Source organism: Phragmites australis, chromosome 4 (genome assembly GCF_958298935.1).
Source record: "Phragmites australis chromosome 4, lpPhrAust1.1, whole genome shotgun sequence".
Classification (NCBI taxonomy): domain Eukaryota; kingdom Viridiplantae; phylum Streptophyta; class Magnoliopsida; order Poales; family Poaceae; genus Phragmites; species Phragmites australis.
In genome coordinates this window covers 6,213,761-6,240,241 of record NC_084924.1, presented here as the reverse complement: position 1 = coordinate 6,240,241, position 26,481 = coordinate 6,213,761, and the positions used below count along the sequence as shown (strand labels likewise).

The following is a 26,481-nucleotide window of genomic DNA, read 5'->3' as shown; positions in this document are numbered from 1 at the left end:
GCATATTTTGGGCACATTTGGACAAAATATGATCAAACGTGCCCAAATATGACCAAAATATGCCCAAATATGACTAAAAATGTGCCCAAATATGACCAAAATGTGCCCAAATATGACTAAAATATGGCCAAATGTGATCAAAATGTGTCCAAATGGGACACGAAAACTACAAACAATTTTTCTGAAATTAAACCTAATTTTTCTAGAATTAAAACTAATTTAATATACAACAAAACATATTAAAAGCATTTATTTTATCAAAGAAAATATTTTTAAACTTTATCAGAATTAATATATATTTTCTAAAACTATTTTCTAAATTAAAACATTTATTCTAACATTTTTAGAATAATTTTTACACTAGAAAAACATTAAATAATATTTACAGAAATAAAAACAGAGCTAAAAACATATTAAAATATTTATCTAAATCATTTTATATTTTTTGGATTTTTTTCTGAATATAAAACCTATTTTTCGGAATAATCTATTCTCATGAATTATTTTTCTAAAAAAAAATCGAATTACTGCGCAACGCTGATGTCAGCATGCTGACTGGGACTGCCACGTGGCGAAACCGCTGCCACGTCATCAAAACCACCGAGAAAACCACTCCAGAGGGTAAAATGGACGGTATTGATAGTTCGGGGGAGTAAAATGAACGGTTTAAAAGTTCAGGGGTTATCTGGACAAACGTGATAGTTCGAGGGAGTAAAATGGACTTTTTCCTATTTGAATAGATAGGAGAGTAAATTAGTAGGCATGCTATTTGGTACTCCATCCGTTCATTTTTATAAGGCATATTTTGATTTAAAAAGTCAAACTGCATAAGCTTTGACTAACACTTAGCAAAATTATATGCATATTTAGTTTATAAAAGTTATATCAATACATTTGTATTTTAAAGTTCTTTGAATATAGTGTTGACTTTGTTGCAATTAGCAATATATTGTAAGATAAATTAAATATTAAAATTTATTTTTGAAGACTATTTCATACCAAAATACATCGTACAAAACTAGACTGAGGGAGTAGTACTGTTAATGAAGGTTTCTCTTGAACACTGGGGTAACATATTCAAATATTCAAAACGAAGTGATGTCTTTTGAATTTTCCCTCAACCACTCAATTCAAAGTCTGAACTGGACCCCCCCCCCCGGGGCAGCGCAGACGCGACCCCAAATTCGAAATCGGCCAACGTCTGTCTCATCGCCTCCGCTCCCCTCCCGATTTCAAACCAAAACCCCATCTCGCATCCTATTCCTCCACAGCCGCCGCCGCCTCCGCTCTGCCCAGCCGCCGGAACTCCGCCTCCGCCGCGCCCAGCGATGCCGTCGGACGGCGTCGACGACGAGCTCGGCGGCGGCAGCTCTGCCCCCGCCCCCGCGCGGTTCGAGCTCCAGGAGGACCCAGCCTTCTGGAAGGACAACAACGTGCAGGTAGGGTTTCCTCCGCCTCGCTGCGAGCTGCCCCTCACCTATTTCCCCGCTGCCGGTTCTCCTGCCCTAGCGGGAATGCTCTGCTCCAGTTCGCCTGGGTCGCGCGGCTGTGTCCGCGAGCATTTCGTCGAACGCCTGTTGTTGGTTGCTTAACTGCTCCAATCTGCAGGTTGTGATCCGTATCCGGCCGCTCAGCAGCAGCGAGTTATCGCTGCAGGGGCACAAGACGTGTGTCAGGCAGGATTGTAGCCAGAGCCTCACCTGGACGGGGCATCCCGAATCCCGGTTCACTTTCGATCTCGTCGCGGACGAGCATGTCACTCAGGTGCTCTTGATGCTCTCGATTCCCGGTCTAGCATTCGTTCCCGTTTTCTTCTTCTGACTTATTTTTTCTGCAAATTGTGTAAATGGTCCTCTCGTGCTGTTTAGGAGAATCTGTTCAAGGTTGCTGGGGTGCCCATGGTGGAGAACTGCATGGCTGGCTATAACAGCTGCATGTTTGCTTACGGGCAGGTGAGCTACAGGTTTCATTTGCTGGTTGCTGCTGCAGATTCACAAGTTTCCCCTCGCAGATTGCATGTTATTCTCGATTTACCTTTGAATTTTTGTGCTTACAAAAGTATCCGCTTCTGCTAGACTGGCAGCGGAAAAACGCACACAATGCTTGGTGATATAGAAAATGGAACGCGGAGGAACAATGTGAACTGTGGTATGACGCCTCGAGTGTTTGAGCATCTCTTTTCAAGAATCCAAAAGGCAAGTTTCGATGATCTGTTGATTTTTGGGTGCCTCATTTTGGCTGTACATGGCATGGCATTAGCTAATTTTTTTCACTATGTTTGCAGGACAAGGAAATAAGGAGAGATGAAAAGCTTAGGTTCACTTGTAAATGCTCTTTTTTGGAGATTTATAATGAGCAGATTCTGGATTTACTCAACCCAAATGCTGTAAACTTGCATGTAATTCACTGAAAAACACGCTTAAATATCATGCAAGGATTTTGTTAAGATCTTTATTGTTTTTGCATTTCCGTGGTTCAAGTTATGTCAATATCTCTCGTTCTATTGGTGTTCACTATTGTTTGTTTTTGCATTTTTTTAAGTGCTGTTAGAAAATTACAATATTTTGACAAGTTTCTTTGTTGCAGATAAGAGAGGATGCCAAAAAGGGTGTCCATGTTGAGAATCTGACGGAACATGAGATCTCCAATGCTCGAGAAGCGATGCAACAACTTATTGAGGTTAAATCGATTAAATTGTTGCATTCTTTTTTCTTTTTACACTTTGTGCTGAAGTTTGTTCCCATCCTTGGGTTTGCTGCAAAGCTTCAGCTTCTTTATCAGTTTTCAATTGCAATTAAGTTTGCACAGATCACGTTATTGTCAGGTACCTAAGTTTTTGTTCCACTACATGAGTTATACCTGAATGTACATTCTCATTTACGTTTCAGGGGGCAGCAAACAGAAAGGTGGCAGCCACCAATATGAACAGAGCAAGTAGCCGCTCTCATAGTGTTTTTACTTGTCTTATAGAGAGTAAGGTACATGCAATACATATTCTCCAAACCTGTTTCTATAGTTTTTATGCAATAAGATGCTCATTCCGAGTGTTTGGTTTCAAAGATGTCAATATACGTGCAAGCTTATGATTATGGGTGACCTATTGCACATGTATGTATTCCTTACTTACTCTTTTAAGTTAACCATACAGTGGGAGTCACAAGGTATCAACCACCACCGATTTTCTCGACTCAACCTTGTTGATCTTGCAGGCTCAGAGAGGTAAGCTGCACATGTAACATTGTCTATTATTATTAGATATGAATTTCTTAGATTTTCAGTGCGAGCACACAGACTTGTCATTTTCTTTCACTCCTACTCAGCATGTGTGACTTCTGCCTTGCAGGCAAAAGAGCTCAGGTGCTGAAGGGGAGCGGTTGAAGGAAGCTACCAACATCAACAAGTCACTCTCAACTTTAGGGTTAGCTGATCATTTTCAAATATTTACCTCAGTCAATAGAAAATATGTTAAAGTTTGTTTTGAACTTAGCTCACTGTACTGTGTCCAACTCAAGCCACAATATTACTTTTTTTCCTTACTATTTCGGTCAATGCCATGCTTGCAGACTTGTCATTACAAACCTCATTGCCGTGTCAAACAAAAAATCACACCATGTTCCTTATCGAGATTCAAAATTAACGTTCCTCCTCCAGGTAATATGCGCAGCTGAGGTGGTAAAGTTCTTCATGTTGCAAGTTGACTGCTAGAGATATATATGAATAAGAACACATTTTGATGTGAGTTGTGTCTTTATTCATGATAATGGTTTTGGTTGTGCCTTCTCTCTGCTACCCAGGATTCCCTTGGAGGAAATTCAAAGACGACTATAATTGCAAACATAAGCCCATCTAGCTGGTAGATTCCTAATCGTGACCCGTCCTTTTTATTCAACTGTCACCCTATTCTGAAATAGTTATACTTGATATATTACTGACATGATTCTCCTTTTCAAACCAGTTGTGCTGCTGAGACGTTAAGCACTTTGAAATTTGCACAACGAGCTAAATACATAAGGAATAATGTACGTAATCAGCGCATATTAATTATTATGCAACATTTTTTTTCTGGGCTTCTGCAAACATCAGCTGACGACTGCTCCTTGTAGGCTATCATAAATGAGGATGCTTTAGGTGATGTTCTCAGCATGCGTTTACAGGTCCAGAACCTTAAGGTATAGATGAGTTTATTCTTTCTCAAACTTTTACTGTATATTGGAAGACATTTAGATTCAGGATGACATTTTTTTTTTGAATTTTTGACCTGTCTGCTATTATTCATGTAGATTAAGAGCCATTGCCCAAAATATTCTATTGCATAAACATTTTTAATATGTAATTTATTATGCATGATATCTTAAAACTGCTCTACTATTGCAGAAAGAAGTTAGCCGGTTGCAAGGACTTGTAAATTCTGACAAAACAGAAGACATTAGTTCCCATGGATTTGTCTGTGAGTCTCCTAGTACATTCAAATGGGATCAAGGTCCTGGCACGTTCAGTCCACTTATTTTTGATAAAAGGGCTACACAGGTATTCATGGCTGTTCTTGTTTGTGGAACTTGATGCGCTTCACAGGATACTTACACTATTTTTGTTGGTGTGTTGTGTTCAGAGGAAAGATTATGATGCTGCCCTTGTCGCTGCTTTTAGGAGGGAACAAGAGAAGGAAGCAGAACTGAAGGCAACAATTGCTGGAAAGCAGATTGCTGAACAGCTGGTCTGTAGTTCTTATGATTTTGTATCTCTACCTTACAAGCACTTAACCAAAGCAAAAAATGAGCACGGATAGTCATGTGTTTGCTAACTTTAGTATTCTATTGCTCCACAGGCTGTTCAAAGAACAGAAGAGTTAAGAAGTTTCAAGATGAGGCTTAAGTTTCGTGAAGAACGGATCAAAAGATTGGAGCAAGTTGCTTCAGGGAAATTATCTGCTGAAGCACATCTTTTACAAGATAAGGAAGACCTCACGAAGGAACTGGAGGTCCTGCGGAGTCAACTAGATCGCAACCCAGAAATTACAAAATTTGCCATGGAAAACTTACAATTGAAGGAAGAACTGCGAAGGTTAGCATTGCTATCAATATTGTGGTGCTCTTTAAATGGTTGGGGACTCTTTATTTTCTTGTGTGCCTGTTGGCAAAGAATAACTGATTCTTGAATATGTTACTGTTTGAAATAAGCTGCTTTCAGTTATCAACTTAACCTTTTATTATGTTGTTACCAATCACTTCTGCTTTGTTTTATATTTTATTACGTGGTTATAAACTCAATTTTTGTTGTCTTGTGTGACTGTTGGCAAGGAATAACTGATTCTTGAATATGTTATTGTCTGCAATAAGCTTATTGGTGTGCCTTATGATGTTCTTAGTAGAGTTGAAAGCCTAATGGTTCTTTTTTTTTTGAAAAAAATAAGGTTGCAGTCATTTGTTGATGAAGGTGAACGGGAAATAATGCATGAGCAAATAATTGTTTTACAAGATAAGGTACACATTATGAAGCCATTTGGATCTCGGGTGGTGCAGATGCTTAATGATGTACCTGTGTCACTTTCTTGAAGTAGCGAACTTATTCAACATGTCTAACTTGATTTGCAGCTGCTAGAGGCCCTTGACTGGAAGCTTATGAACGAGAAGGATCCTGTTAACAAGGTTTGTTGATAACTATATAGAAAATTCTGAATTAAGGATGTCAATCTTGAATTTTATTACGAAACCCCTGACATGGGACTGACTGCTAAACCAATTTTTTTTGTTATATTTACTTTACGGCATTATTACATGTTTACCTGGCATTTGACTTAGATTTATAATAACTTATGCAGGACCTCTCATTATTCGGGGAGTCAGCTGGTGATGAGGAAAATGAGTTTCTTCGTTTGCAGGTTTGTCTTAGAAGACTTATCCTGACATATCTAACTCCAGTTATACCCTTGTGTATAGCATGCTTATTTGTTAGTGGCTGAAACACAAGTATATTATTTTGTACCACAGGCTATTCAAAATGAGAGAGAAATCGAGTCATTGCGTAAAAAGTTGACCTTCTGCCTCGAAGCAAAAGAGAAACTTGAGAGGTATAACTATCTTCCTACCTTGGACATTACCTGACCCATGTGTGCTACCAGCAACTGTTCTGATGCCGTAACCTGACCCGTCGAACAATGTGCAGGCATGTTGATGAGTTGACCACAAAGTTGGAGCATACAAAGAAACATGATGACACAAATAAAGGATCCAAGGCTTTCCAGCTCCAGGAGCAAGGAGAGGCAGGTTTACACAACCTGCCTGATGCTCAGATGGAACTTAAGACTTTGGTTGACGCAATAGCTTCTGCAAGTCAAAGAGAAGCAGAAGCTCATGAAACTGCGATTGGTTTGGCCAAAGAGAATGAAGAATTAAGGATGCAGCTTAAGGTTTTGATTGAGGATAACAAGAGATTGGTTGAGCTCTACGAACACGCTATTGCCAATGTTGAGACAAATCAGGACATAAACTGTCCTACCATTCCTCAAACTGAAGATGCAAGTGATCAGCAAAGCAGTCATCCTTTTGGAGGAATCTCTGTAAATAAAGATCTGCTGGATGCCCATCCAGTAGGCACGACAGATTTGCCTGTACACAACTCATCCAATGCAGAATTGCATCTTCGACTGGAAGAGATGCACGAGGAAAATGATAGACTTATGGGTTTGTATGAGAAAGCTATGCAGGAAAGAGACGAATTCAAAAGGAAGATTTTCGAGCAAAGTGATTCTGAAACTAGAGAAGAGATTCAGTCGTGTGAGAAAGATGCTGAAATAAGTGAAGCAGCAGATCCTGAGAATCTCGAAGTGAATCATGTTGATGACTCCACAATTGTAGCTTTTAAAGAAGTGCTGCAGCTTGTTCGCATTAAGTTGGAGCTTGTCCAAGACAAGCTTGTGCCTGCTCAGGATGCAGTAAAATATTTTAAACTACTTGAAACGGCTAGTAGTAAGGCAGAAGAACTTTCTGCAAGCATTCAGCTCCACTGTCTAGACGTGCAGCATTGTCAGGAAGACATCAATGTCCAGAAGTCTACGCTGTCGGAATCACAGGAGAAGAAAAATGCTTTTGAAGTCAAGTATTTCTTGCCTGCAGCATCATGCTGGAACTTCGATTTGAAGACCAAAGCCCTTGCTGGGTCCAAGTTTGATGTCAACTTTGAATTAATGAATCAAAAGAAGGAACTGTTGAATCACCTCCAAACTCGCAAAAACGAACTATCTGCCGCGAGAACAAAAGCACATGAATCTGAGAATGAGTTGAGAGACAAAATTGATGGCCTTAAAGTGAAGCTTCGCTATGAAGCTCAAAGGAAGGAGGAAGAGAAGGTCCTTTTTGCTATTAATAATCTGAATACTTCCACTGCACCGTTGCATAAACCCAAGAATTTTGGCAAGGCAACTGAGCTGCTGAAATCTGAGGAGCAGAAGAGAAGGCTTTCAAGTGAACTGGTGAAGGCCTGCCAACAGCTTGCCATGGTGCAAAAGGAAATAAAAAGTATGAATAAATGTGATTATATTGATTGTGAGATTGAGCTCCTTGAAACAGAAATAGAGGACTGCTGCCTCTCCGTGTTGGAAGCAGACATCGAGAAGTTTGTCCGTGACAATACCTTGACAGAGATTTGGGACAGCAGGAAGAAAGACATGGAGGGCTTGCTGATTGACTACCAAGACTGTGTTTTCCAAGTCAACTTGAAGGAGGAAGAGATCAAAGTGTGTGAGGAGTCGTTGCAGCATCAAGCTAGGGGCTTGGATGAGCTGCATTTGAAGCTAAATCAAGCGATGCGGTACCTGGGTGAGCTTCTGCAAGACAGAAGAAGCTTGACCTCTTGCAGTTTGGATGAATCCATGCTGCCCGTTAGCAAAAAGGTGGAGGTGGATCTTGAGGCCATCAGGATTCATGTCGCTGAAGCTAAGCAGCTTTTGCTTCTCGACAGCCAAGCTAATTTGTGAACCTGCCCAGCTAGTATCAGTTTCATTCACAGATGCAATGACTGACAGGACAGGCTAGTCTGTCTTGGCTTCATCTCTTCACATCCTTCATGGCGACGAATCAGAAACGAGGATCATGCAACTTGTGATCTGCTTCGTAGGATGGAGAAGTCCTGAAGTTCTGATATTTGTTCTGTGGACCACCTATTTTCTGGTGGTCTAGCTTCAGCTCATGAAATAGGCCCTTCTGTAGCCTACTGTATGTTTTGATTTCTCCTCATGTGAGCGCTTCAAGGTGCAAGACAGCAACAGATTCGACATGATTCTGAATTCAAGGGGCCTTGACCTTTTTGTTTCTGTAATTCTGTAGACTCATAACCAGTGAGTGGTCTTGTATCATAAGTTAACCTGAATCAGCATTGATGATCTACATAAGTGAAAGAATGGGGCGCTGTGTGTAGAAAGCTGCAGCCTGAACATTCTACACACATGATTATGAACATTTGCTTGCTGGATGAAGAGTAGTGACAAAGTGAAGAGTGTGTTCTTTTGCTGAAAACTGCCAGGTTCGTAGCGCGCTGTGGCTGCTGTTGCCTGGTGATTTTCTTCGTTTCTTTCCTTCATTTTTTTAGGTCGGTGATGACCGGTCGTTTGTGTAGTTTGGACTGACACTGGAAGCTTCTTCAGCTCTTGTCCCTTTGCTTAATTTGCTTCTTCCTCCACTGATCAGCAGCTTAACAATTGCATTGCCCAGCTAGCATTCTGCCATTTTTTTAAGCGCAACAACCAAGTGACGCGAGCTTGTAGCCCTAGACCACCACCACCATTTGACCAAATCAATCAATCGCTACTAAAGATTGTACGACGGGTACTACTATCCTATGAGACCTGGTTTTATATATTTGTGCATAAATTTAATTTATAATGTGATATATAATAAAAATTAACATAAAACTTATAATAGAGACAAATGAAATTATAAGTGATAAAATAAAGAAAAAATAAATTATTATGACACATTATGAATTAGATTTATACACTGAATGTATAAGATCAGACCTTGTAGGATTATTTTCCACTACTATCCCGTCCAAACCTGTCGGGCACAAACCGCGAATCCTTAGCAACAAAGCGTTGCGCTGTCAGGTTCATCAGAAATCCACGGACCGCGTGCGCGCGTGCGTCGCTCGTCCTGAGCCGCGCGGGCAGCCGACTCGGAGTCCGCGGTGGGCACGTGCTTGGCGTCGGCCGCCCACGGCGATTCCTATCGCTTCCTGCTTGACGTCGCCCTCGCCCGCGTGCCGTCGTAATAAATCCGCCGTGTTCTGTTTCGACAGAAAAAGAACAGGTTTTGCAGTCACCGTCAGGCGAACGTACGTCACGGCAAGTAGACAATTAACGATTGATTTTTTCTTCTCCCTCATGGCGCAGAGCAGCGCGGGCAAGAAAGGCAACCCACGCCATCGCCGCCTCCCCACCCCCCCCCCCCTCTCTCCAACCACGAAACCGTCGAGTTTCTCTCTCTTTAAATACCAGTCCGAGAATTGGGTATCTTCCGTGGATTCTTGGTTGTGTTTAGGGTAGCCGCAGCCGCTGCCTGCCCGGGTTACGCCAAGAACAGAGGGGGGCATGCGCGAGCGCGAGTACGTGGAGGAGGAGCATGAGCCCCAGCCGGGGTGCGCGGAGGGCGCGGGGCAGGCGGCGGCGAACTGCGCGGCGGTGTGCTGCTGCTGCCCGCTCGCGCTGCTCGACGTCCTGCTGCTCGTCACCGTCAGGCTCCCCGTGGGCGTCATGCGGCGGATGAGGAGGACGAGGCGCCGCCGCCGCACGAAGAGGCCCGCTGCGGCGGCGTCCGCGTCGCCTTCGGGGAGCGGCAAGGCGATGATCGCCACCGCCTCGTCGCCGCTGGAGATCGAGGAGGCGGTGGCGGTGGTGACCCGCGGCGGGGTGGAGTCGCCGGCGTCGGAGCTGGAGCGGGAGATCATGAACTCCCGGTTCTACGGCGCCGGCTTCTGGCGCAGCGTCTCCTCCGGCTCCAGCTCCTGCGCCTCCTCCTCCACGCGCCACCAATAGCAACATCTTCTTCTTGCAATTTTGCTCCGTATCTAGTAGGTAGCATGCCAAGTTGCCAATTACCACTCAATTGCACTGCACAGGCGTGATCAACTGGCTCCTCAGTTTTAGGCGTTCTTGGGTGTCAGTTCAGCTTCAGCGTGTATAGCAGCATCACATTGTGGCATGGCTTGGTACAGCGAGTGATCGTGCACTTGCTCTTGCTCGACACGCGCGAACGCGGTCCGTGTGGATTGGATAATTTGGATCGGTATGCAATTGTTTTCGGGGGCTGGACCACGCCGGCAGCTTCAGATAGAGGAGAGAAACGGTGATCCTCGTTGCCTAGATTCTCTCTCTTTTTTCTTCCCTTTTGACTCTTGAGAGAGTGCAGAACATGCTGAATAAAACTTTGAAACTCGTGTTCAATCGATCTACCTCGTCCCGCGAACCTAAGTCCATTTAACCTTCCTTTCAATTCATTAAATAGATATTTTTTTCATCCTCCATATTTACTCTTACTAGGATGCATCATAATCAATACGACAAACATATCACTTACATAAACTCTAGTAATAATTGATAGACAATAGGATTATTATAGCTCTCGACTTGATTCTTTTGACGAGTCTAGATGGACTTGTATTTGGAATGGGAGAAAGCCAGCGCCATTATACACAGGAAGCCGTAGCGAAGCCAGTGCCCCTTTTTGGCTTGGGGCGTGTTGGTTGCTGTTGGTTTCTCTCGGTGTCTGTCCGTGTACAGGACTACAGGCAACGGCCGGCCGGATTGGTTGATGTTGGCGTGCGCTTACGTGCGCCGCGCGGGCGATTCCTCCGGGCTGTCGCGATGCCTCCCGTCCCGTTTGAGTAGAGCATGCAGGAAGTAAGCTGCGGAAGCTGCTAGGGCCCTATGATGAATGCTGGAGTCCGTGAGGTAGACGTTGCCCTCGTCGTCGAGGTCGAGGTCGTAGGTGAAGTTGAAGCGGACGCCCTCGGCCTCCGTGGCGAGCGGCGTGGCCAGCCCGCCCTCGGGCCCCACCTTGAGCAGGCCGAAGTGGACGTCGGCGATGTACAGGTCCCAGCCCTTGTCGAAACGGAGCCCGAGCGGGCGGCCGCATACGTGCTTGTTCGGGAGGTACTCCAGCGGCGACGCCTTGGGCCGGCCGCAGAGGTCGTCAGTCCAGCGCGGGGACACGGTCGCGAAGGGCACCCACCGCGCGGCCTCGCCGTCCCAGAAGAAGACGCGGCCGTCGGCGACGCCCGTGGACGGCCCGCGGCCTTGCGGGTCCAAGGCGACGCTCTCGGCCCCCTGCACCTCGCCGTGGAGCCGCTCACGGGCGTCCGCGTGCGGCAGCATCTCGGCGGCGTCGGGAAGGTCCCACGGGGTGCGCCTCGAAGCCCGGGAAGTCCACCATGCTGCCCAGCCGCAGCGGGTCCGTGCCGCAGAAGGCCGCCAGCGCCAGCGCCTTGGCCCGCGGCCACCACCCCCACCGACGCCATCCCGCTCCACCGCTCCCTCTCCCCTCTCTCGTGCGGGTCGTCGCTTGGGTTCCTCCGCCGCGCGCAAGCGCTAGCGGTGGAAGTGAAAATGGTGGGGGGTTTCGCTCACGCTTCGTCGCGCTGCGGCTGCCGCGGCTTTGTATATTTAGCCGTGGGCGCGGCTAACTGGGCCAGGCGTCCATGCGCGTAAGCAGATTTTATAATGTCCGGTCTTACGTGTAGATTTTTGTGAGGTTTTGACACTGTCTCTCGTTACATAGGCATGCACACACGCAGTCCATTGGGTCGAAGGTTAATGGCGTGGATAGAGGTTTGTAGGGGCCTTTCTCAAACGACCTTATAAATTTTGCTTCCTCCATGTGCGCTCCACATATGCCAACTATCTCTCACGTTCGGTGTTCCATCCAGCCTCCCAGACATAATTCCGCTTTAGAGATCCAAATCCTCTAACTTTACCGGGTGAGACGATTAATTGTAAAGCAGAGGTGAATAGTAATTTATGAGACAATGAATGGTAAAATCAGGTGGAGTGAAGTCACATGGCTTTGCGGTGACGTGAAGTCAGTGATCTCGATTCCGTAATTCCCTATGTATTATTCAGGGACGGAGCTTGGTGATGATCAAGGTGAGCTATGGCCCTTCCTGGATTCAATTTTTTTTAAGTGATTATCTAATATTAGTAGCTAATTTAGTCCATGCATCATCATTGGACCCTTTATCCATCCATGGGTCTCGAATGGTTGTTATGAAGTTGTATCTGGCCCCCTTGAGATTTCGCTCTAGCACCGCCACTAGTATCATCTCACCAAATAAACTTTTGTATTTATCACTGTTTTTAATTTTTATTCATTTCTCGTCACTACTGTCTATTTTATTTATAAAAAAGATATATTTGCCTTTAGGAAAGAGGACAGTGACCTCAGGCGTGGCTGCCGGCGGTGGGGTCGTAGTACCGGTGTGGACGCCCTGTGATGGGGATGCAGTCCCTCGCACAGTCATCCTCCTCATCCTTGGCATCTTCCCCTTCTGCCTGCTCTTGCCACCCGCTCTTGTTTCTGAGAGTGGTTTATGGCTCAAGTCCCGCTGCCGTTCAACGTTGACAGCCGCACACGAGGCCACTGTACTTCTCCCTAAAGGTAAATATATCTTTTCTATAGATTAAATGGATGATAGTAACGATGAAAAAATAAAAATTAGAAATAATAGTAAATAAAAAATTTATTTCGTAGAATGATAGAAAGAATCACCTTATCTTTCAATAGAAAATAAGTATTTTCTCTGTTCCTTTCGGAGTAAGACTACTGGAGTACCCGTGGCGCATGCTACATTTTTTTTTCTTTGAAAAGCGTGGCTCATGCTGCATTGATGTAGCATTCTTGTTGGCACGTCCAAGGAACTTTTTCTTTATTATTTATCCTGTTCCTAAAAATGATTCTACATTGACGTGCCAACAAGAAAAAATATAATGACGGAAGCTCTTGCAATTAGTTTGTTTCTAGAATAAAATTCTTTTAGAAGCCATGTCGTTGGTTAGCACAATTATCTTTTAGCGACCAAGCGATCAGATCATCAGAACTCTACATATAAACCAATCTGATGTGAAGCCAGCGGGGCATCTGTACAATGTGAGCAGAACAGTCGACAAGCATTTGGATGAATTGCAAAAATCAATGTCTGAGATCGGTACAATGGCATAAAATAGGGCGAATAATGTTACATACATGATGATACATCATTTCAAGGCCCCTATACCTACAACGCACTAGCACATCTGTGACAGCGCACTCAACAATGGCAACTATCCTCTCGGAAAGAACAGCAGTAGCAACTCATGCTACACTTTCTCATCAGGGGCGATCATTTTACAATTTGGCTGGAATGCCTTATTGTACTTCAGACACCTGGCACAAATCAGTTTTCAACTATGGCAATGTCGATTTTTTTATATCCTCCATTTTTCAGCTGAGGTTCGGTCATGCTGCAAATGAGAAAGCAAGCTTTGGTTTTTCGGGAAGTCGCACAAGGCAGACTCAAAATCATAGCTAGACAGTTGGAGCCTCCTCCTGGCTACCCAGCTTTTTCGCCACCATATCATAAACAGTATCTACCTTGGCAGGGTCAACCTTAAATAATACATGGGCATCTTCTTTCTTGAGGACACTACCCTTGAATATCTCCTGCATCAACACCTCCTGCATTCTCAGATAATGACTGGGTAGCAATCTGTTCTGACAACATAGAAGCTTTTCCTGAAATAAAAAGGACGGGTCATTCTTCTGTAACAAGCACCAAAAATATGAACAAGGCAACAAGACTAGATAAAATATGTACAAATGTGAGCACAAGCTATCGCAAGGGCATTGAGATTTGAAATGTACTTACGCTGGTGCTTAATAGTTCTGCCCCAGGAAGACCAACTATATCCCAATCATCCCACTGTTTAACACTTGTATGTCCTGTGGTTTTAGGAGAATCCCTACCACCAGAATCTAAGCCAGCACCACCTTTCTTGGGATCCAAATTCCCATCAACCTCAATTTTCATAGGTCGATTCATCTTTTGTCCTGCTTTATTATTTGGAATAAGTTCGCCACTTTCCTTAGCTTTTTGGGAATTCAGCTCGTACTCCTTTTTCCTCTTTTGCTCGATGTGTATCTTTGCTTCAGCCAGTGTACGGCATCCAGCGGAACGACATTCCTGAGTCAACAAAATAATAAATAACCAATGACCATTCTATTTGCACACAGAATATATTGATGCTACCAGGAATACGAGGCAGAAACAAACAGGTCAATAAGTGGTTCCGCGTATGATCAGTACAGAACTTGCCTTTTTGTAAAACAATACCGAGCAGAAAGAATAAAATTGATCAGGAGCATAGTTCTTTTAATGTTTTCCAGGAAAAGAAAAGGAATCTTCCTTCATATGCAAATACTATTACAAAAAGTTGGTATGCAGGATCGTATACTCTACCAGAATTCAAATGAAACTTAAAATGACAAGATATCAAACATGGAAGTCCGATAACAGATGGAAGTGAAGTGTAGTTCACAATTTTTTTTAAAAAGGGGAACGGATAATTGATTCAGTGGATGGGTGTGGGGTGGGGTGGAGGAGCAAAGAGGACTACAGGAGATGGACAAACAAAAGTGAGAATCTATGAGTTGCAGCATGTGCGCCTACCTACCATCCATCAATGCCAATAAGAAATGGAGCAAAAAGTTAAAATTGAATATAATAGAGAATTTTGCACCATCTATACCTTTTCTTTCGTTTACTAAAAAACTGCGCGAGTAGTTTAATATTCTATTGTTGAGGCAGTGTTTGAGCTTACTGCACTTTTGTGGCACAAGTAACCTCTTAAGGAGAAACGAAACATGAAAAAGAATTTGTAAAGGATTAGTTCTCAGCCAACAAGTGCAATTACATTTGATATATTTGTTCCTTTGCATCGGCAATCACTGTTTCTCAGCTTCATGTAGACAGCATGTAAAGGCGTCGATCAATGGAATGAATTGTACGTGTAGATTTTTAATGGTGGAAATTCAAAATGTAATTGTACTCAAATAAGAATTAAGAAGACATTGCTATAGTTGATATAGTAAGAGAATGCAATGAACAAACATAAAGGTGTGCCCATTAAAATTTAGGAGGGAAATACAACACCTGAAGCTCTTGAATTCTCCTCCGAATTTTTCGCTCCTCAATGACACTCCTAACAAGGGCTTCATGTTCCTCCTTGGAAAGAAAACGCATGAAGACCTTATAGCGATGGTAAACTTCCTTGTCTTCATTTGTAAGATCCTTCTCCAAGGGATTAGGGAATAGTAAATTTCTTTCCAATATGAACTCTTTTCTCCTTTTTCTTTCATCAAGCCTATAAAGGCAAAAACAATATTTTTTAATGGCCGGGAAGCGCAGAATAGGTTATAAAATACAGAGAACTTCAAATAGGCGCTTTGTGTAATTAAACATTATCTATTACATGCAAATATAAAGTCAACATACAAACATGCCTACTACCGAGGCCCTGTTTGGCAGGCTCCAGCTCCCAGCTCCACCTCAGATCTGGAGTTTGTAGGCTAAAATAAAGTGGTTTAAGCGTCTATTTTTAGTCTAAAATGGAAACAAAATAGCTTACCCGAACACTGCTTGTATACCCTCAGCTCCAGCTCCACAAATTTGTGAAGCTACAAATACACAGCTCCAAGAATTTCTTGGACCTGGAGCTGTACCAAACAGGGCCTGATTATCTAGCAACTAAAGCATTGCGAACATGAAATTCATGTCACTAAATTTTACTGCAATAACAGCTTGCTTCTGTTTATCATGAACAATATATTTCTTTCTTCACTATTAACGAACCTGGATAAGTAAATACGCAACACACGCAGCTTCAGTTCACGATCAGTTTCCGAGTCAGTTTCTTTAAATTCCATCTCAGCGAGCGCTTGTTCAGCATCATTATCATACTCCGGGTCAAATTCATGTCTCTTTGAATTGTATCCACTCAATTCAGTTAACGAAGGCCCTTCATCTGCAGAATATCTGGGCTTCTTTACGCCAATACTTCTATCAACGTGACCATCTGGTACATGCAAGTTAAATATGCCAAGGCTCAACAAGTGATTTTGCAGAAACATGAAAGAAAAAAAAAAGGATGTCTAAACACTTCACATATCATGCCATAAAGAGTTCCTCTATCTTCAGTTCATTTCTGCTGGTATATATTGATAATAGAATACCCTTTAATTAAAAAAAGGGCTATATCATACCATTATTTTTGTGCATTCCTTTCCTAAGAATTGCTTTGTTTCAGTTTACTTTGTTCAATCATCATTGGTAAGAGAATGGAAAATGGGTGTTATTATTGACTTTAGGATATTGCTGGAGCCTGAATGCTGAGTGAAAGTAGAAACTAGAAAACTACAGTGATGCATTCATCTATCGTACCTTCAACTTTTGATACATTAGCACCATCTTTAATCTGTCCAGCATTTGAAGCTTTTTTATTTGCACCTGCAGTAGGTCAAACAGAATTAGCACAATATGATATCATCTCTTGACAAGGAAAGATATACTGTTTCAGATATACTGTTTCAGGACTGGGTTGGACAAAGACTCAAAGTAGTCATTCCTAATACATACCACCAGCTATGTGCGAAGGTGATCGACCAGCTGGACCTTCTCCAAGTGCATCTTCCACCCTTTGCAAGATAAATAATTGGTGACTGGCCTCTTTGAAGCTTAAGAGACATATTCACAGGCATTCATAGAGAAAGAATGGCATACTTGACCCTGGAGGGAGAAAATGGAGATTCAGCCTTAGGAGTCAAATCCCCAGGCAACAATGAAGTCCCTATATGAACGAAGAAGAGAGATGAGTTATGAAGATATCATTTTTTCACATATCTACTGACTACTGTCATTCTTCTTTTCGTAATTGTAGGGCAGTAGCCAGCAAGTACTCAGCATTCCCACAATTGGAATCATTACCAACAGAACAACTTTCAGCAGGAGCCTTATTTGATATTTTTAATTTGACTATTAGCTCGTGCACATGCTTAGCCAAATTTGCTCTAATTGATCAACAAAATGATGCCATCTCACATAGACTGCTTCCATGACCTGAAAAAAAGAACACATGATCACGACTCACCTTTTTTACTCTCACCCTGCACTTTAGCCATGGCAAGAAGCTCCTTCCTGTTCTTGCCATTAACATGAGACATATCCTACAATCATGAGGCGGTATTAAATTAAGAATACCAATTTTGTTCACTGCAGAAATAAACAGGTTTAGAGAATAGTTACCGGGAGGGGATAACAAGGTGAGTTCATGTACGCTGTTGTATAATGATCAATGCATTGTGCCTTTGTCTTGGTACCAACATGTTCTGCAACCTCAGCCCAGTTTCCCAACCCATACATTTCAATTCCCTTCAATAATAACGGGCAAACAATCAAAACACACCACCCAGAAAGTAGATAGACCAAAATGAACATCGAAATTACCTCTAGAAGAAGGATTTCCTCATCTGCATTCCAATCCGGACAAATAAGTGGGAAAGAGAGGTTGTCCTGTTCAAAATTTCATTCAAGTGAAGACTTCATCAGTAATGACAACCTACAGGATACAGCACTAAATATCTAAGTGCTAAGGTATACATTAGTTCCATTTTTTCTCTTTCTTTGCTCAACTGAGACCATGGTGGCTGGGGCTATGGGGTCTGCATGTGGTTAGCCAAATTTGCACCAGCTGTATAGTGGTCGAGCATATAACCCTGTGGAACCGAAGTTAGCAAACCATACCAGCTCGGGTTAGCTACTGGGTTGAGCAAGGATTAAAGTCTTAATATACTATGGTTAAGCAAGGATAAACATCTGAGCGCACTTTGCGTAAGCAAAGTTATAGCTAGAAGGCTCAGTTTACGTGGGTAAAGCAAGAATAAGCATGAATGCACTTAAGTGAGCAAGGACAAAAGGCTGAGGGGTTGTGTAGATCAGGCCTTGGATGTTACATTTTCTCTGTTTTATTCATTTTGATTAAGGTAGCAATCAGTTCTGATTATAACTAGTCGGTAAAATACTACTTCAGAATTGAGGGACCATTTACTTCGAGACCACAGCTCTCAGCTCACTAGCTCAAAAATGTTCCAATAAACAATCAATCGTTGCAGCTGTAACTTGTATTTCCCTTCACAGCGTTAGCATTAACAAGGCTGTTACAACTAACTTTGAAGGCTAACCAATCATATAAGCATTGTACAGCAACTGCCAATAACGGAGCAAAAATAAGGCAAACAGAGACAAGAGAAGCTGTACTAACCATCACCCGGTACGGATGATTGCTCCGATGCGGGGTGACTTCTGCACCGACGGAGAAGCACTCCACGCAGAGGTCGAAGTCGGGGCACTTGGAGCACTTGATCCGTATCTTCCCAGAGATGTCCTTGTTGCAGTAATTGCAGTGGTAGAGCGCCTTCTTACCCCCTCCCTCGCCGGCTCCCCCGCAGGCCGCGGAAATGGAGTCCGACGCATCCCCGCTCGACGCGACCCTCCTCCGCTTCGACCTGAAACCACCAACCACCACACAACCAGCGCCGTCGGCTCATTAGCCCGTCCGCGCGAAGCAGTAGAACGAGATGGCAAAGCACGGAGGAACGTCGCGCGAACCTGTGGGCGGTGTCATCGTCGCCGGAATTCGGCACCCCGCGGGACCGCCCCATCGCGCGCCCAAACCCTAGCGCAAACCCTCGAAACCCTAACCCTAGCGACCGCGCGGGCTCGCTACGCCGCTGCTACAACTCGCACCGGACTGAATTGGGGACGGATTGGGGAGGGGTGATCGGAGCGGGAGGGTGGATTGGGATTGATGAGGGTTTTTGGGGAGATCTGGGTTTGGATTTCGGATTGGGGATCGGGGTGTCGTGGTCTCGTGGAGAAGACGACCATTGGGGAGAGAGAGAGAGAGAGAGAGAGAGAGAGAGAGAGGACGGACTTCGGTCCAGGGAGGCCGTAGACTCGAGCTGTATTCGGTGATCTCAGATCTGGGCCGTACATCGCCTAATCCGACGGCTCTCACCTTTTGTAGCGCGGAAGGCTATGCCTCTTGCAATTTGTCTTGCAAGAGTTCATGCTAAAAAGGTTTTGTTTAAGGAACACCATGTAGAATCCAGAGATCTGTTCATTTAAATTGTTTAGCTAGATTCATAAAAACTAAAAGCTGATAGAAATATCAAATTTTTCGCTGAACTAATGGAATAGCTGAGAAAGTCATAAACAACTTCTGCAATGCTCCAAGAGGGGAGAAATACTTAAAACAAGTAAAAAAAAAAAATCTGCAGACAACCATCAAGACAAGAAGTTTAGGGCACAAGTTTCAATCATATCACAAGAAAGAACCAAACTGAACTTCACAGTTCAGATACTACTTGAATCGATTGGCAATCTACCCATCACTCCCAGAACATAATGCATAGGCCACTGCATTGCCATACGGCCCCATATGCCACAGATTGCGACTAAAAACGATTTTGCCCATCATCAAAAGAGAAAACCGACGTTGCCCATTCATCTAACCATGGTCCATGACACAGCACAGCCTAACTTACATTGCGAATAGTTGAGCAGGCATGAACATAACACGAGAAAGCACAAACCAGGATCGCATTAGCTGCTAGATCATGGGCATTGTTATTACACAACTTGAAACCTGTGTCAATGGACCATATAAGTCCACATGCTTATAGATATTTCACATAGCAGAGGCTAGAGGCTGCCTTCAGGGGAAGTTTATGATGCGGTGATGAACTCAAAACAGGTTTTGATAGATCTTGTCTTGGTTGGATTTGTATACTCGTCGCTTGCTGTTGGTGCCTGAGGTAGGCTTGTGATGATCAGAGCTCTTCGACATTGGTCTTGCCTTGCTGCTGCTGTTGCGATGAGAACCAATGGATTCCTGGTACTCCTGGCAAGTTGAAGTTTTACATTAGAAAAATGTTATTTCAAGTCTCTTTGCTTTCACTTGAGGTTGACAATAAGAATAGGAGAAGGAACTCGCCTTTGTGGAGTGGGAAGAAGAATGGAATTGTGCGGATACATCAGATTTGCTCTTGGCAATGCACGGGGTCAGGCAAGGATTAAGATCCTTGCTGAACATTTCATCTGGGCTACCGTAGTTTGGCGTCTCAGCTTCCCCAATGCTACACTCCTGTGTTGACAACAAACAGAAAGAATGGATCAGCACTAAAGTCGGATTGAATCAGTTTCTGTTGACAGCTTGGCATAATAGAAGTTGACATATAATCCATGCATATTTAGATATCATTTGCAGCAATGCTACAATATCTTTTTTTCTAAGAAAAGTAAGAACTAGAAGCTGAAAGCCTGAAACCAACTAGCCAAATTAATCGAGACACATAGGTCAAGAATGACTATGCAACGTTTACAATGTTTAGGGAAGAATCAACAAAATATTGGCTTTCAAAAAAGAAAGTTTGAAATGTTGTCATGAAAACAAGGTTAAGAGCTGATAAAGGTTTGAAATGTGGTGCACAAATGTGCTACGAGGAGTCTCAAATGTTGCAAGTTCAGGCCAAGACATGAGATAGTATAGAGGAAAGAAACATTGGTTTCTGCAATCCACCACCGTATTATCACTGGAATTTGGGACAATCGTACACTTATGAACATGTAGCAACTATTGCTACCGTATAAATGAGAGCCGTTTGCTGGATGGTAAACATACAACTAACGAACACATAAGTATAAAATACTACTTTTTTAACCCAAAAAGAACAAGGCAGCAACAAACACCTAGCTCAACCAAGAGATTCATAACTTGATACAAGGACCCGCTCCAGTCAATAAACACAAAAACGCACATTTAAAATGTCATCATGAAAGAGAATGCACCATTCCCCTCACAGTACTTTGCTTGCCCTACAGATAAATTAATAGACTCATTTCCAAAACAGCAATCTTATTGGTAAGTGATAACCAGGTCGCATAAGCTTTGATTTAAGAAGGTAAATTATAATTTAAAAACAGACTAGCATGCGCATCATTTAATTGTAATAACAAACAAATGGTGGAGCAATCGAACACACCAGAGAGAAGGCGATCTCCTCGTTAAACCCCGGCGTCCTCGGGGATGAGCAGTACCCATCATCAAAGCACGACCTGGCCGTGTGCTTCTCGGCCTTAACCTGCACAGCACAGAGCAAAACAGCAGCGAGCATTAGAACCCAGTCGCCAAGGAGCAAAAGCCAAGATTACATGGCAAGATCGTGACAAGGAACGTGCCTGGGAGAGCTCCTGCGCGAGGCACTGGATCTGGCCGGTGAGCGTGGAGATCTCGTCCCGGAGGCGGCGGTCCGGCTCCGGCTCCTTCTCGGCGTCAGGGAACAGCACGGCATCCTTGAGAGCCCTGATCTCCTCCCGCTGCTGCAGGCAGAGGTCCCTGAGCCGCTCCACTTCCCGGTCCTTGTTCTCCAACTGGAGGCGGAGCGCGGCGATCTCGTCCTCCTGCGCCTTGCTCTGTGCCAGGAGCTCCCGCTCGCTGCGTAGCACCATGGCGAGCGTCCGCGTGTTGGCATTGTTGCAGCCGTTCTTGACGTCCGTCAGGGCCGCCGCCTTCTTCTTGTTTCCGCCCTCCGACGAGCCCTTCTGGAACAGCAGCTTCCGCGACAGCCCTGGCAGCTTCCCGCCGCCGCCGTTGTTCTTCGCTGCGGCGACGGTGGTCGCGGGAGGGACCTGGAGGTGGTTCTTGGCGGGCGGCTTCTTGTCCATGGAGATTAGCCGCCGGAGCACGGAGCCCAGGTTGCCATGGTGGTGGGGCTGCGGCTGCGGCCTGGCGCCGAGCAGGTCGCGGCCGGATCTCGCCGCGACCACCAGCGCGCGGCTGCTTCCGTGCGTTCCCGGGGTCGCCGCGGCGGCTGCGGGGGGACCAGCCCGGCGCGGCGAGGGGGACGGGGAGTCGTAGGACGCGTAGCGCGAGGCCGCGGCCGCCTTCTTCATCTCTCTCTCTCTCTCTCTTTCTCTCTCTCTCCCAACGCCGCCGCGCGTTTCGGCTTCGCCTCGGTGTTTGGCTGCGTGAGTCGAGCGAGCTGCGGAGAGGAGGGAAGAGGGGAGGATGGGGGAGCGGCCGGCGGCGTTCGAAATTCAAACGGGCGCTCCCCTTTTGGTGCCTACCGATGTGGTTGTACCGTGCGATCCCGTTGCGTTTCCGCCTCGGTGTTCGCTGACGCTTTGTTTCGGAAAGGAGAACGTCTGCCACTAGCGTCAGCGCCTTTTGCTGCACGCCGAGCAGAGACCGACAGGGCCGGAAAGGGGGTTTCAAAGTTTCGAACCAGACCAAGCGCCAAAGAGTTTTTTTTATTATTTTTATTAAAAATTTAAATAAATAGATTCTCTATGAAAAAAATTACAAAACCAAAGGGCGGTTAGGTCACCCGTCCTTCCAGTGGACGGTTAGCAGGTCTAACCGCCCCCTCAGAGGGCGGCAAGAGGGTGCCCGCCCGTGCCTAGACCTTACCGCCCTCTGAGGGGGCGGGTACGGCTCCTTACCGTCTTCTCAGGGGGTGGTTAGAGGGGCTGCCCGCCCGCACCAACCAGCCTCCACCCCCTCCGCACTCCTCTATAAAAGGGACTAAAAAGAGCCTAAAATCACATTTTATTCAGAAAAAAGAAAAAATTGTAAAGAGGGAGGAGAAGAGAGGAGATGAGAGGGGAGGAAGAGAGCCCAGCGAAACCCTGCTACATTTGATCTGCGGATTTGAAGATCACTTTCTGGTAAGTCTTTTTTTTCTTTTTATTATTGTTAATTAGTGCAGTAGTAGTATATGACATAGGTTTTAGGACATGTATGACATAAGGTTTAGAAAATGATATATTTAGTAGAAAATTGTCAAATTTACTTAGAACATGTTATGATAGCAGTGAAATATAGAATATTATTTGTACTATGTTAGTTTTAGAAATGTAGATTTTATAGAATAATAATTGTAGGGTTGTATTGTGAGACCCAAGAGCTAGCACTATATGATAACAGGCGAACCTAGGATATAGCGTTTAGAAAATTGTAGCGTTTAATTTGCACACGGTAGAATAGCTAGTAAATATATATTGTATAGAGTAATATTTGTAGGTAAGTTTGGGTAGGACTATTATTGAAAACCTATTGTTATGTATGAATCGGTGTCGGTAAATTATTTTCTCCGATAATGAGAAATATAGTTCGTCAGTCTTAATATTGGTTATGTTTGCGGGTGTTTCCAGAGATGGTAGAAAAATTAAATTTTCAGATATATTATGGTGAAGGTGAAATTAGGTACGGTCATAACGGTGTAGATCTGTCTGGATTTCGTCATGTCACGAAGGGTCTTAGTAAAGCTAATGAGATGACCATTGTGGGTGCGTGTAAATGGTTCATGCGGTTTTTTCAACTGGATCCGCAGCAACATGAGCTGAAGCTGAAAGCTGTCCTTAGCCGTGCTAGTCATGGATACTTCGGCGAGCTTGTTCCCATCAAAGCCACGTCAACTTGGAGGCATTATATAGATATATCTTGTGAACGTGACCTGTCTTTGGTTTTGTTAGCTGAGGCGTACCTGGAAGATCAACCTGAGGTGAACTCTGCGGAAGCAGTAGCAGGACTAAATGAGGTAGTGGAAGATGAATCGGAGCAGGTTAATGTTGGGACCAGGGAAGATGTTGGAGATATTCAAGAGCTGCAACCGATGGGTGTAGCCGATGAAGGGGAGCATATCCCTAGCATCATTGAAGAGATGGAGTTGAAGGATCAAGAGTTGGAGGAAGGCCTTGCCGATGGGGATTTATCTGACGAGGAGGGTAATGCTCCAGTGCCTGCAGTGATCATGAATTTTCAAAGCTGGTGGTTAGTGAGGCTGGTCGGACACCGTGACGGTACCATGAGAACGAGGTGTCCTATGGTGCTATGTACCCTACAAAGGAGGCAGTTATTGATGCAGTTAAATTTTGATATTTGTCTCTTCGGAGGCAGTTCAAGGTTGTTAAATTCAGTAAAAGGGAGTATGATGTGAAGTGCTTGGTGGCTCAGTGTCCTTGACGGGTGTACACATTCAGAGGAAAATGGGTAGACTACTGACAGTGCTCAATAGTTAAGGAACATAATTGTCATATTGAGGAAATAGAGTTCGCCCACCGGAACCTGTCATTTGCCTTTATTGCAAATGTAATGTACGGGGAGATTGTGGATAACCTAAGGTATGAGCCATAATCAATAAGCCGTGCTATTGAGCAAAGGTTCCAGTACACAATAAACTATGCGAAGGCATGTAGGGCGAAACAAAAGGCTATTGAGATGAGGTTCGAAACATATGAAGATTCATATCATAATCTACCTCGTCAATTAGTCACAATTTGTGGAAGGAACCCAGGCAGCTACTATGATATCAAGCATTACCCCTCGACTGATATGGAGTACAGCGGGAAAAGAGTATTGCAGCGTGCTTTCTTTGCATTCGCTGCAACAATCAAAGCATTTCGGTATTGTCGACCCATCATTTTCCTGGATGGGATATTCCTGACTGGGAAGTACAAAGGACAGATATTGTCTGCAATTGGGGTCTACAGTAACAACCAAGTCCTGCCACTAGGGTTTGTTTTCGTGAAGAGTGAGAACGTGGACAACTGGTATTGGTTCCTTGAGCAGGTCAAACATGCTATTGTTCTTGACTGACCAGATGTGTGTCTGATTCATGATAGATATGCAGAGTTGTTGCAAGCTTTGCTGGATATACAACATGGTAGTGTTCGACAGGGTGTAGCAGCACAGTGGCCCGACCTCAAGAGCAGGTGGTGCATGCGCCATATGGGTGCGAACTTCTACAGACAGTTTAAAAACAAAGAGTTGATAAAGCTTTTCAAAAAGTTGTGCAGTCAAAACCAGCAACGGAAGTTCAATGTCCTATAGGCAAGACTTGATGAGCTAACTCTAAAACAAACAGCGGATGCTGCACCAAATGGTGATGAACCGATAGCTCTTGGACCTCTCCCAACAGATACTCCGCAGATAGTAAGGAGGTCAGGGTTAGCTATTAAGAGCTTCTCACAGTGGATACGTAATGAGCCAAATGAAAAATAGGCTCTGTTGTACGACAGTGATGGTGCAAGGTATGGAGTAATGATAACAAATCTTGCAGATGTTTATAACTGGGTCATGCGAGGAATGAGGTCTCTTCCACTTGTTGGAATTGTGGAAGGCATTTTGCATGGGACTTGTAAGTATTTTATTGATCGTTATGCAGCTGCTAAAAATATAATGGAGGATAATCATATGCTTTACGGACGGATGCTATGTGAGTATATGGAGAGGGCCACTAAGAAGGCCCACATGCATCGCGCAAATCAAGAGGGGACTGTGGAGCACAGGTTTAGTATCCTGTGCCAGGATAAGGGTCGGAGGGGTGGGAGACGTGAGAGGCATGTTCAAGAGTGTGTGCTAAGGAGTGGGACATGCATTTGTAGTTGCCATAAGCCACAATTACTTCACAAACCTTGTACACACGTCATAGCTGCGTGTGCGGAGCACTATATGCTTCCCAGGTAATATGTTTCAAAGTACTTCTTGAAATATCAAATACTGAACACCTGGAATCATGAGCTATATGGTTACGGTATTGTTGACACTTTTACAAGTAATCCAGGGCCTGCGAGAATCTATGTCCCTGATTTGGAAAAGATGAAAAACGCACCTGGCCGAAGACAAGCTCGGCAAATTCGCAACGATATGGATGAATCCGAGACGGGCCCTAGGGTCAAGCGATGCCGTCAGTGCAATGAAACAGGTCACACGTACAAATATTGTCCGAAAAATGCATCTGGTGATGCACCTGTTGTCTAGGTGAGTATTATGACGTGTTGTAGTTATTTTCTAGCATTTGAACCTTCATTTGTAAGTAAATGTCGCAATGTGTTCATGTTGCATATAGTTGTATAGTGAATTTGCTTTCAATGTATATTGTTCCCGTCTATATCTAGTAATGCATTAATGTACATGTCTTTCAAATACAGATATGGTGGACCCTGCGACCCCCGAGCTTCTGGACCCTGCAGTGGATAAGGGGCACCGCAGCTTCTTTTCCGGCCCCACATCGCGTCAACTACGGAGGCATACCCGGTGCATTGGGACGAGGACGCTGCATTAGCGGTACGTTTTACTTACAAGTCAGTAGTCCATACTCAAGGAACAAAACATGTACATTTTAATTGTTTTTTCTTGTTCGTATCTGCAGGCCGATATTATTTACGATGTCCATAGGGATGCAGCGGGTGCCATGGACCGCCTCCGGCGAGGCCAGCACCTCAGTGCGTTGGATGTTGCGGGCTTCATTAAGCAGGTTTTTGACAAGACCGCGCGCCTTGAAGCTTACCTCCTGCCGATCCACCACAGATGTAGCTGGAGCGCCTCCTAGGTCTAGTGGTGTCCAC

At 44.3% G+C, this 26,481-nt stretch overlaps 4 protein-coding genes, 1 long non-coding RNA gene and 1 pseudogene across 5 annotated transcripts; 3 read left to right on the top strand and 3 right to left on the bottom strand.

The window, feature by feature from the left end:
• The first annotated feature begins 1,141 nt into the window (after positions 1 to 1,141).
• LOC133915434 (kinesin-like protein KIN-12G) lies at positions 1,142 to 8,598 on the top strand. The gene is made up of 21 exons (XM_062358585.1): positions 1,142 to 1,439; positions 1,609 to 1,764; positions 1,869 to 1,952; positions 2,076 to 2,195; positions 2,285 to 2,398; positions 2,587 to 2,679; positions 2,889 to 2,978; positions 3,149 to 3,219; positions 3,344 to 3,418; positions 3,564 to 3,651; positions 3,795 to 3,853; positions 3,956 to 4,019; positions 4,104 to 4,169; positions 4,375 to 4,527; positions 4,610 to 4,714; positions 4,826 to 5,061; positions 5,411 to 5,480; positions 5,592 to 5,645; positions 5,819 to 5,878; positions 5,988 to 6,067; positions 6,163 to 8,598. Exons 1-21 carry the CDS (start codon positions 1,329 to 1,331, stop codon positions 7,970 to 7,972), a joined length of 3,759 nt encoding a protein of 1,252 aa, XP_062214569.1. The 5' UTR covers positions 1,142 to 1,328; the 3' UTR covers positions 7,973 to 8,598.
• An 833-nt stretch (positions 8,599 to 9,431) lies between these two features.
• On the top strand, positions 9,432 to 10,436 carry LOC133915438 (uncharacterized). Its single transcript, XM_062358589.1, has one exon. It carries the CDS (start codon positions 9,581 to 9,583, stop codon positions 10,022 to 10,024), a length of 444 nt encoding a protein of 147 aa, XP_062214573.1. The 5' UTR covers positions 9,432 to 9,580; the 3' UTR covers positions 10,025 to 10,436.
• Positions 10,437 to 10,462: 26 nt separating this feature from the next.
• LOC133915437 (uncharacterized) lies at positions 10,463 to 11,629 on the bottom strand (annotated as a pseudogene).
• Positions 11,630 to 11,668: 39 nt separating this feature from the next.
• On the top strand, positions 11,669 to 17,170 carry LOC133915439 (uncharacterized). The gene is made up of 3 exons (XR_009909324.1): positions 11,669 to 12,130; positions 12,408 to 12,641; positions 16,595 to 17,170. It is a non-coding gene; the product is annotated as an uncharacterized LOC133915439 (long non-coding RNA).
• LOC133915435 (transcriptional adapter ADA2) lies at positions 13,138 to 18,824 on the bottom strand. Its single transcript, XM_062358586.1, has 12 exons — positions 18,682 to 18,824; positions 18,335 to 18,578; positions 17,521 to 17,586; positions 17,320 to 17,445; positions 17,165 to 17,240; positions 16,798 to 16,864; positions 16,654 to 16,712; positions 16,459 to 16,524; positions 15,871 to 16,093; positions 15,172 to 15,382; positions 13,888 to 14,202; positions 13,138 to 13,754 (listed from the first exon to the last, which is right to left on the bottom strand). Exons 1-12 carry the CDS (start codon positions 18,732 to 18,734, stop codon positions 13,548 to 13,550), a joined length of 1,713 nt encoding a protein of 570 aa, XP_062214570.1. The 5' UTR covers positions 18,735 to 18,824; the 3' UTR covers positions 13,138 to 13,547.
• Positions 18,825 to 19,478: 654 nt separating this feature from the next.
• On the bottom strand, positions 19,479 to 22,280 carry LOC133915436 (uncharacterized). Its single transcript, XM_062358588.1, has 4 exons — positions 21,313 to 22,280; positions 21,117 to 21,215; positions 20,069 to 20,218; positions 19,479 to 19,975 (listed from the first exon to the last, which is right to left on the bottom strand). The coding sequence occupies exons 1-4, from the start codon at positions 22,024 to 22,026 to the stop codon at positions 19,820 to 19,822; spliced, it is 1,119 nt and encodes a 372-aa protein (XP_062214572.1). The 5' UTR covers positions 22,027 to 22,280; the 3' UTR covers positions 19,479 to 19,819.
• Between the last annotated feature and the right edge of the window lie 4,201 nt (positions 22,281 to 26,481).

Excerpts from the sequence above, each read along its gene's own strand:
- LOC133915434 (XM_062358585.1), top strand. The coding sequence starts at position 1,329 with ATGCCGTCGGACGGCGTCGACGACGAGCTCGGCGGCGGCAGCTCTGCC. Across the intron at positions 2,680-2,888 it reads CGATGCAACAACTTATTGAG|GGGGCAGCAAACAGAAAGGT; the intron begins GTTAAATCGATT and ends TTTACGTTTCAG. Across the intron at positions 5,481-5,591 it reads TAATTGTTTTACAAGATAAG|CTGCTAGAGGCCCTTGACTG; the intron begins GTACACATTATG and ends CTTGATTTGCAG.
- LOC133915438 (XM_062358589.1), top strand. The coding sequence starts at position 9,581 with ATGCGCGAGCGCGAGTACGTGGAGGAGGAGCATGAGCCCCAGCCGGGG.
- LOC133915435 (XM_062358586.1), bottom strand. The coding sequence starts at position 18,734 with ATGGGGCGGTCCCGCGGGGTGCCGAATTCCGGCGACGATGACACCGCC. Across the intron at positions 17,587-18,334 it reads ATCATCCGTACCGGGTGATG|GACAACCTCTCTTTCCCACT; the intron begins GTTAGTACAGCT and ends AATTTTGAACAG. Across the intron at positions 15,383-15,870 it reads TTGCGTATTTACTTATCCAG|GCTTGATGAAAGAAAAAGGA; the intron begins GTTCGTTAATAG and ends TTGCCTTTATAG.
- LOC133915436 (XM_062358588.1), bottom strand. The coding sequence starts at position 22,026 with ATGAAGAAGGCGGCCGCGGCCTCGCGCTACGCGTCCTACGACTCCCCG. Across the intron at positions 21,216-21,312 it reads TCGCGCAGGAGCTCTCCCAG|GTTAAGGCCGAGAAGCACAC; the intron begins GCACGTTCCTTG and ends TGTGCTGTGCAG. Across the intron at positions 19,976-20,068 it reads CTTCTTCCCACTCCACAAAG|GAGTACCAGGAATCCATTGG; the intron begins GCGAGTTCCTTC and ends TCAACTTGCCAG.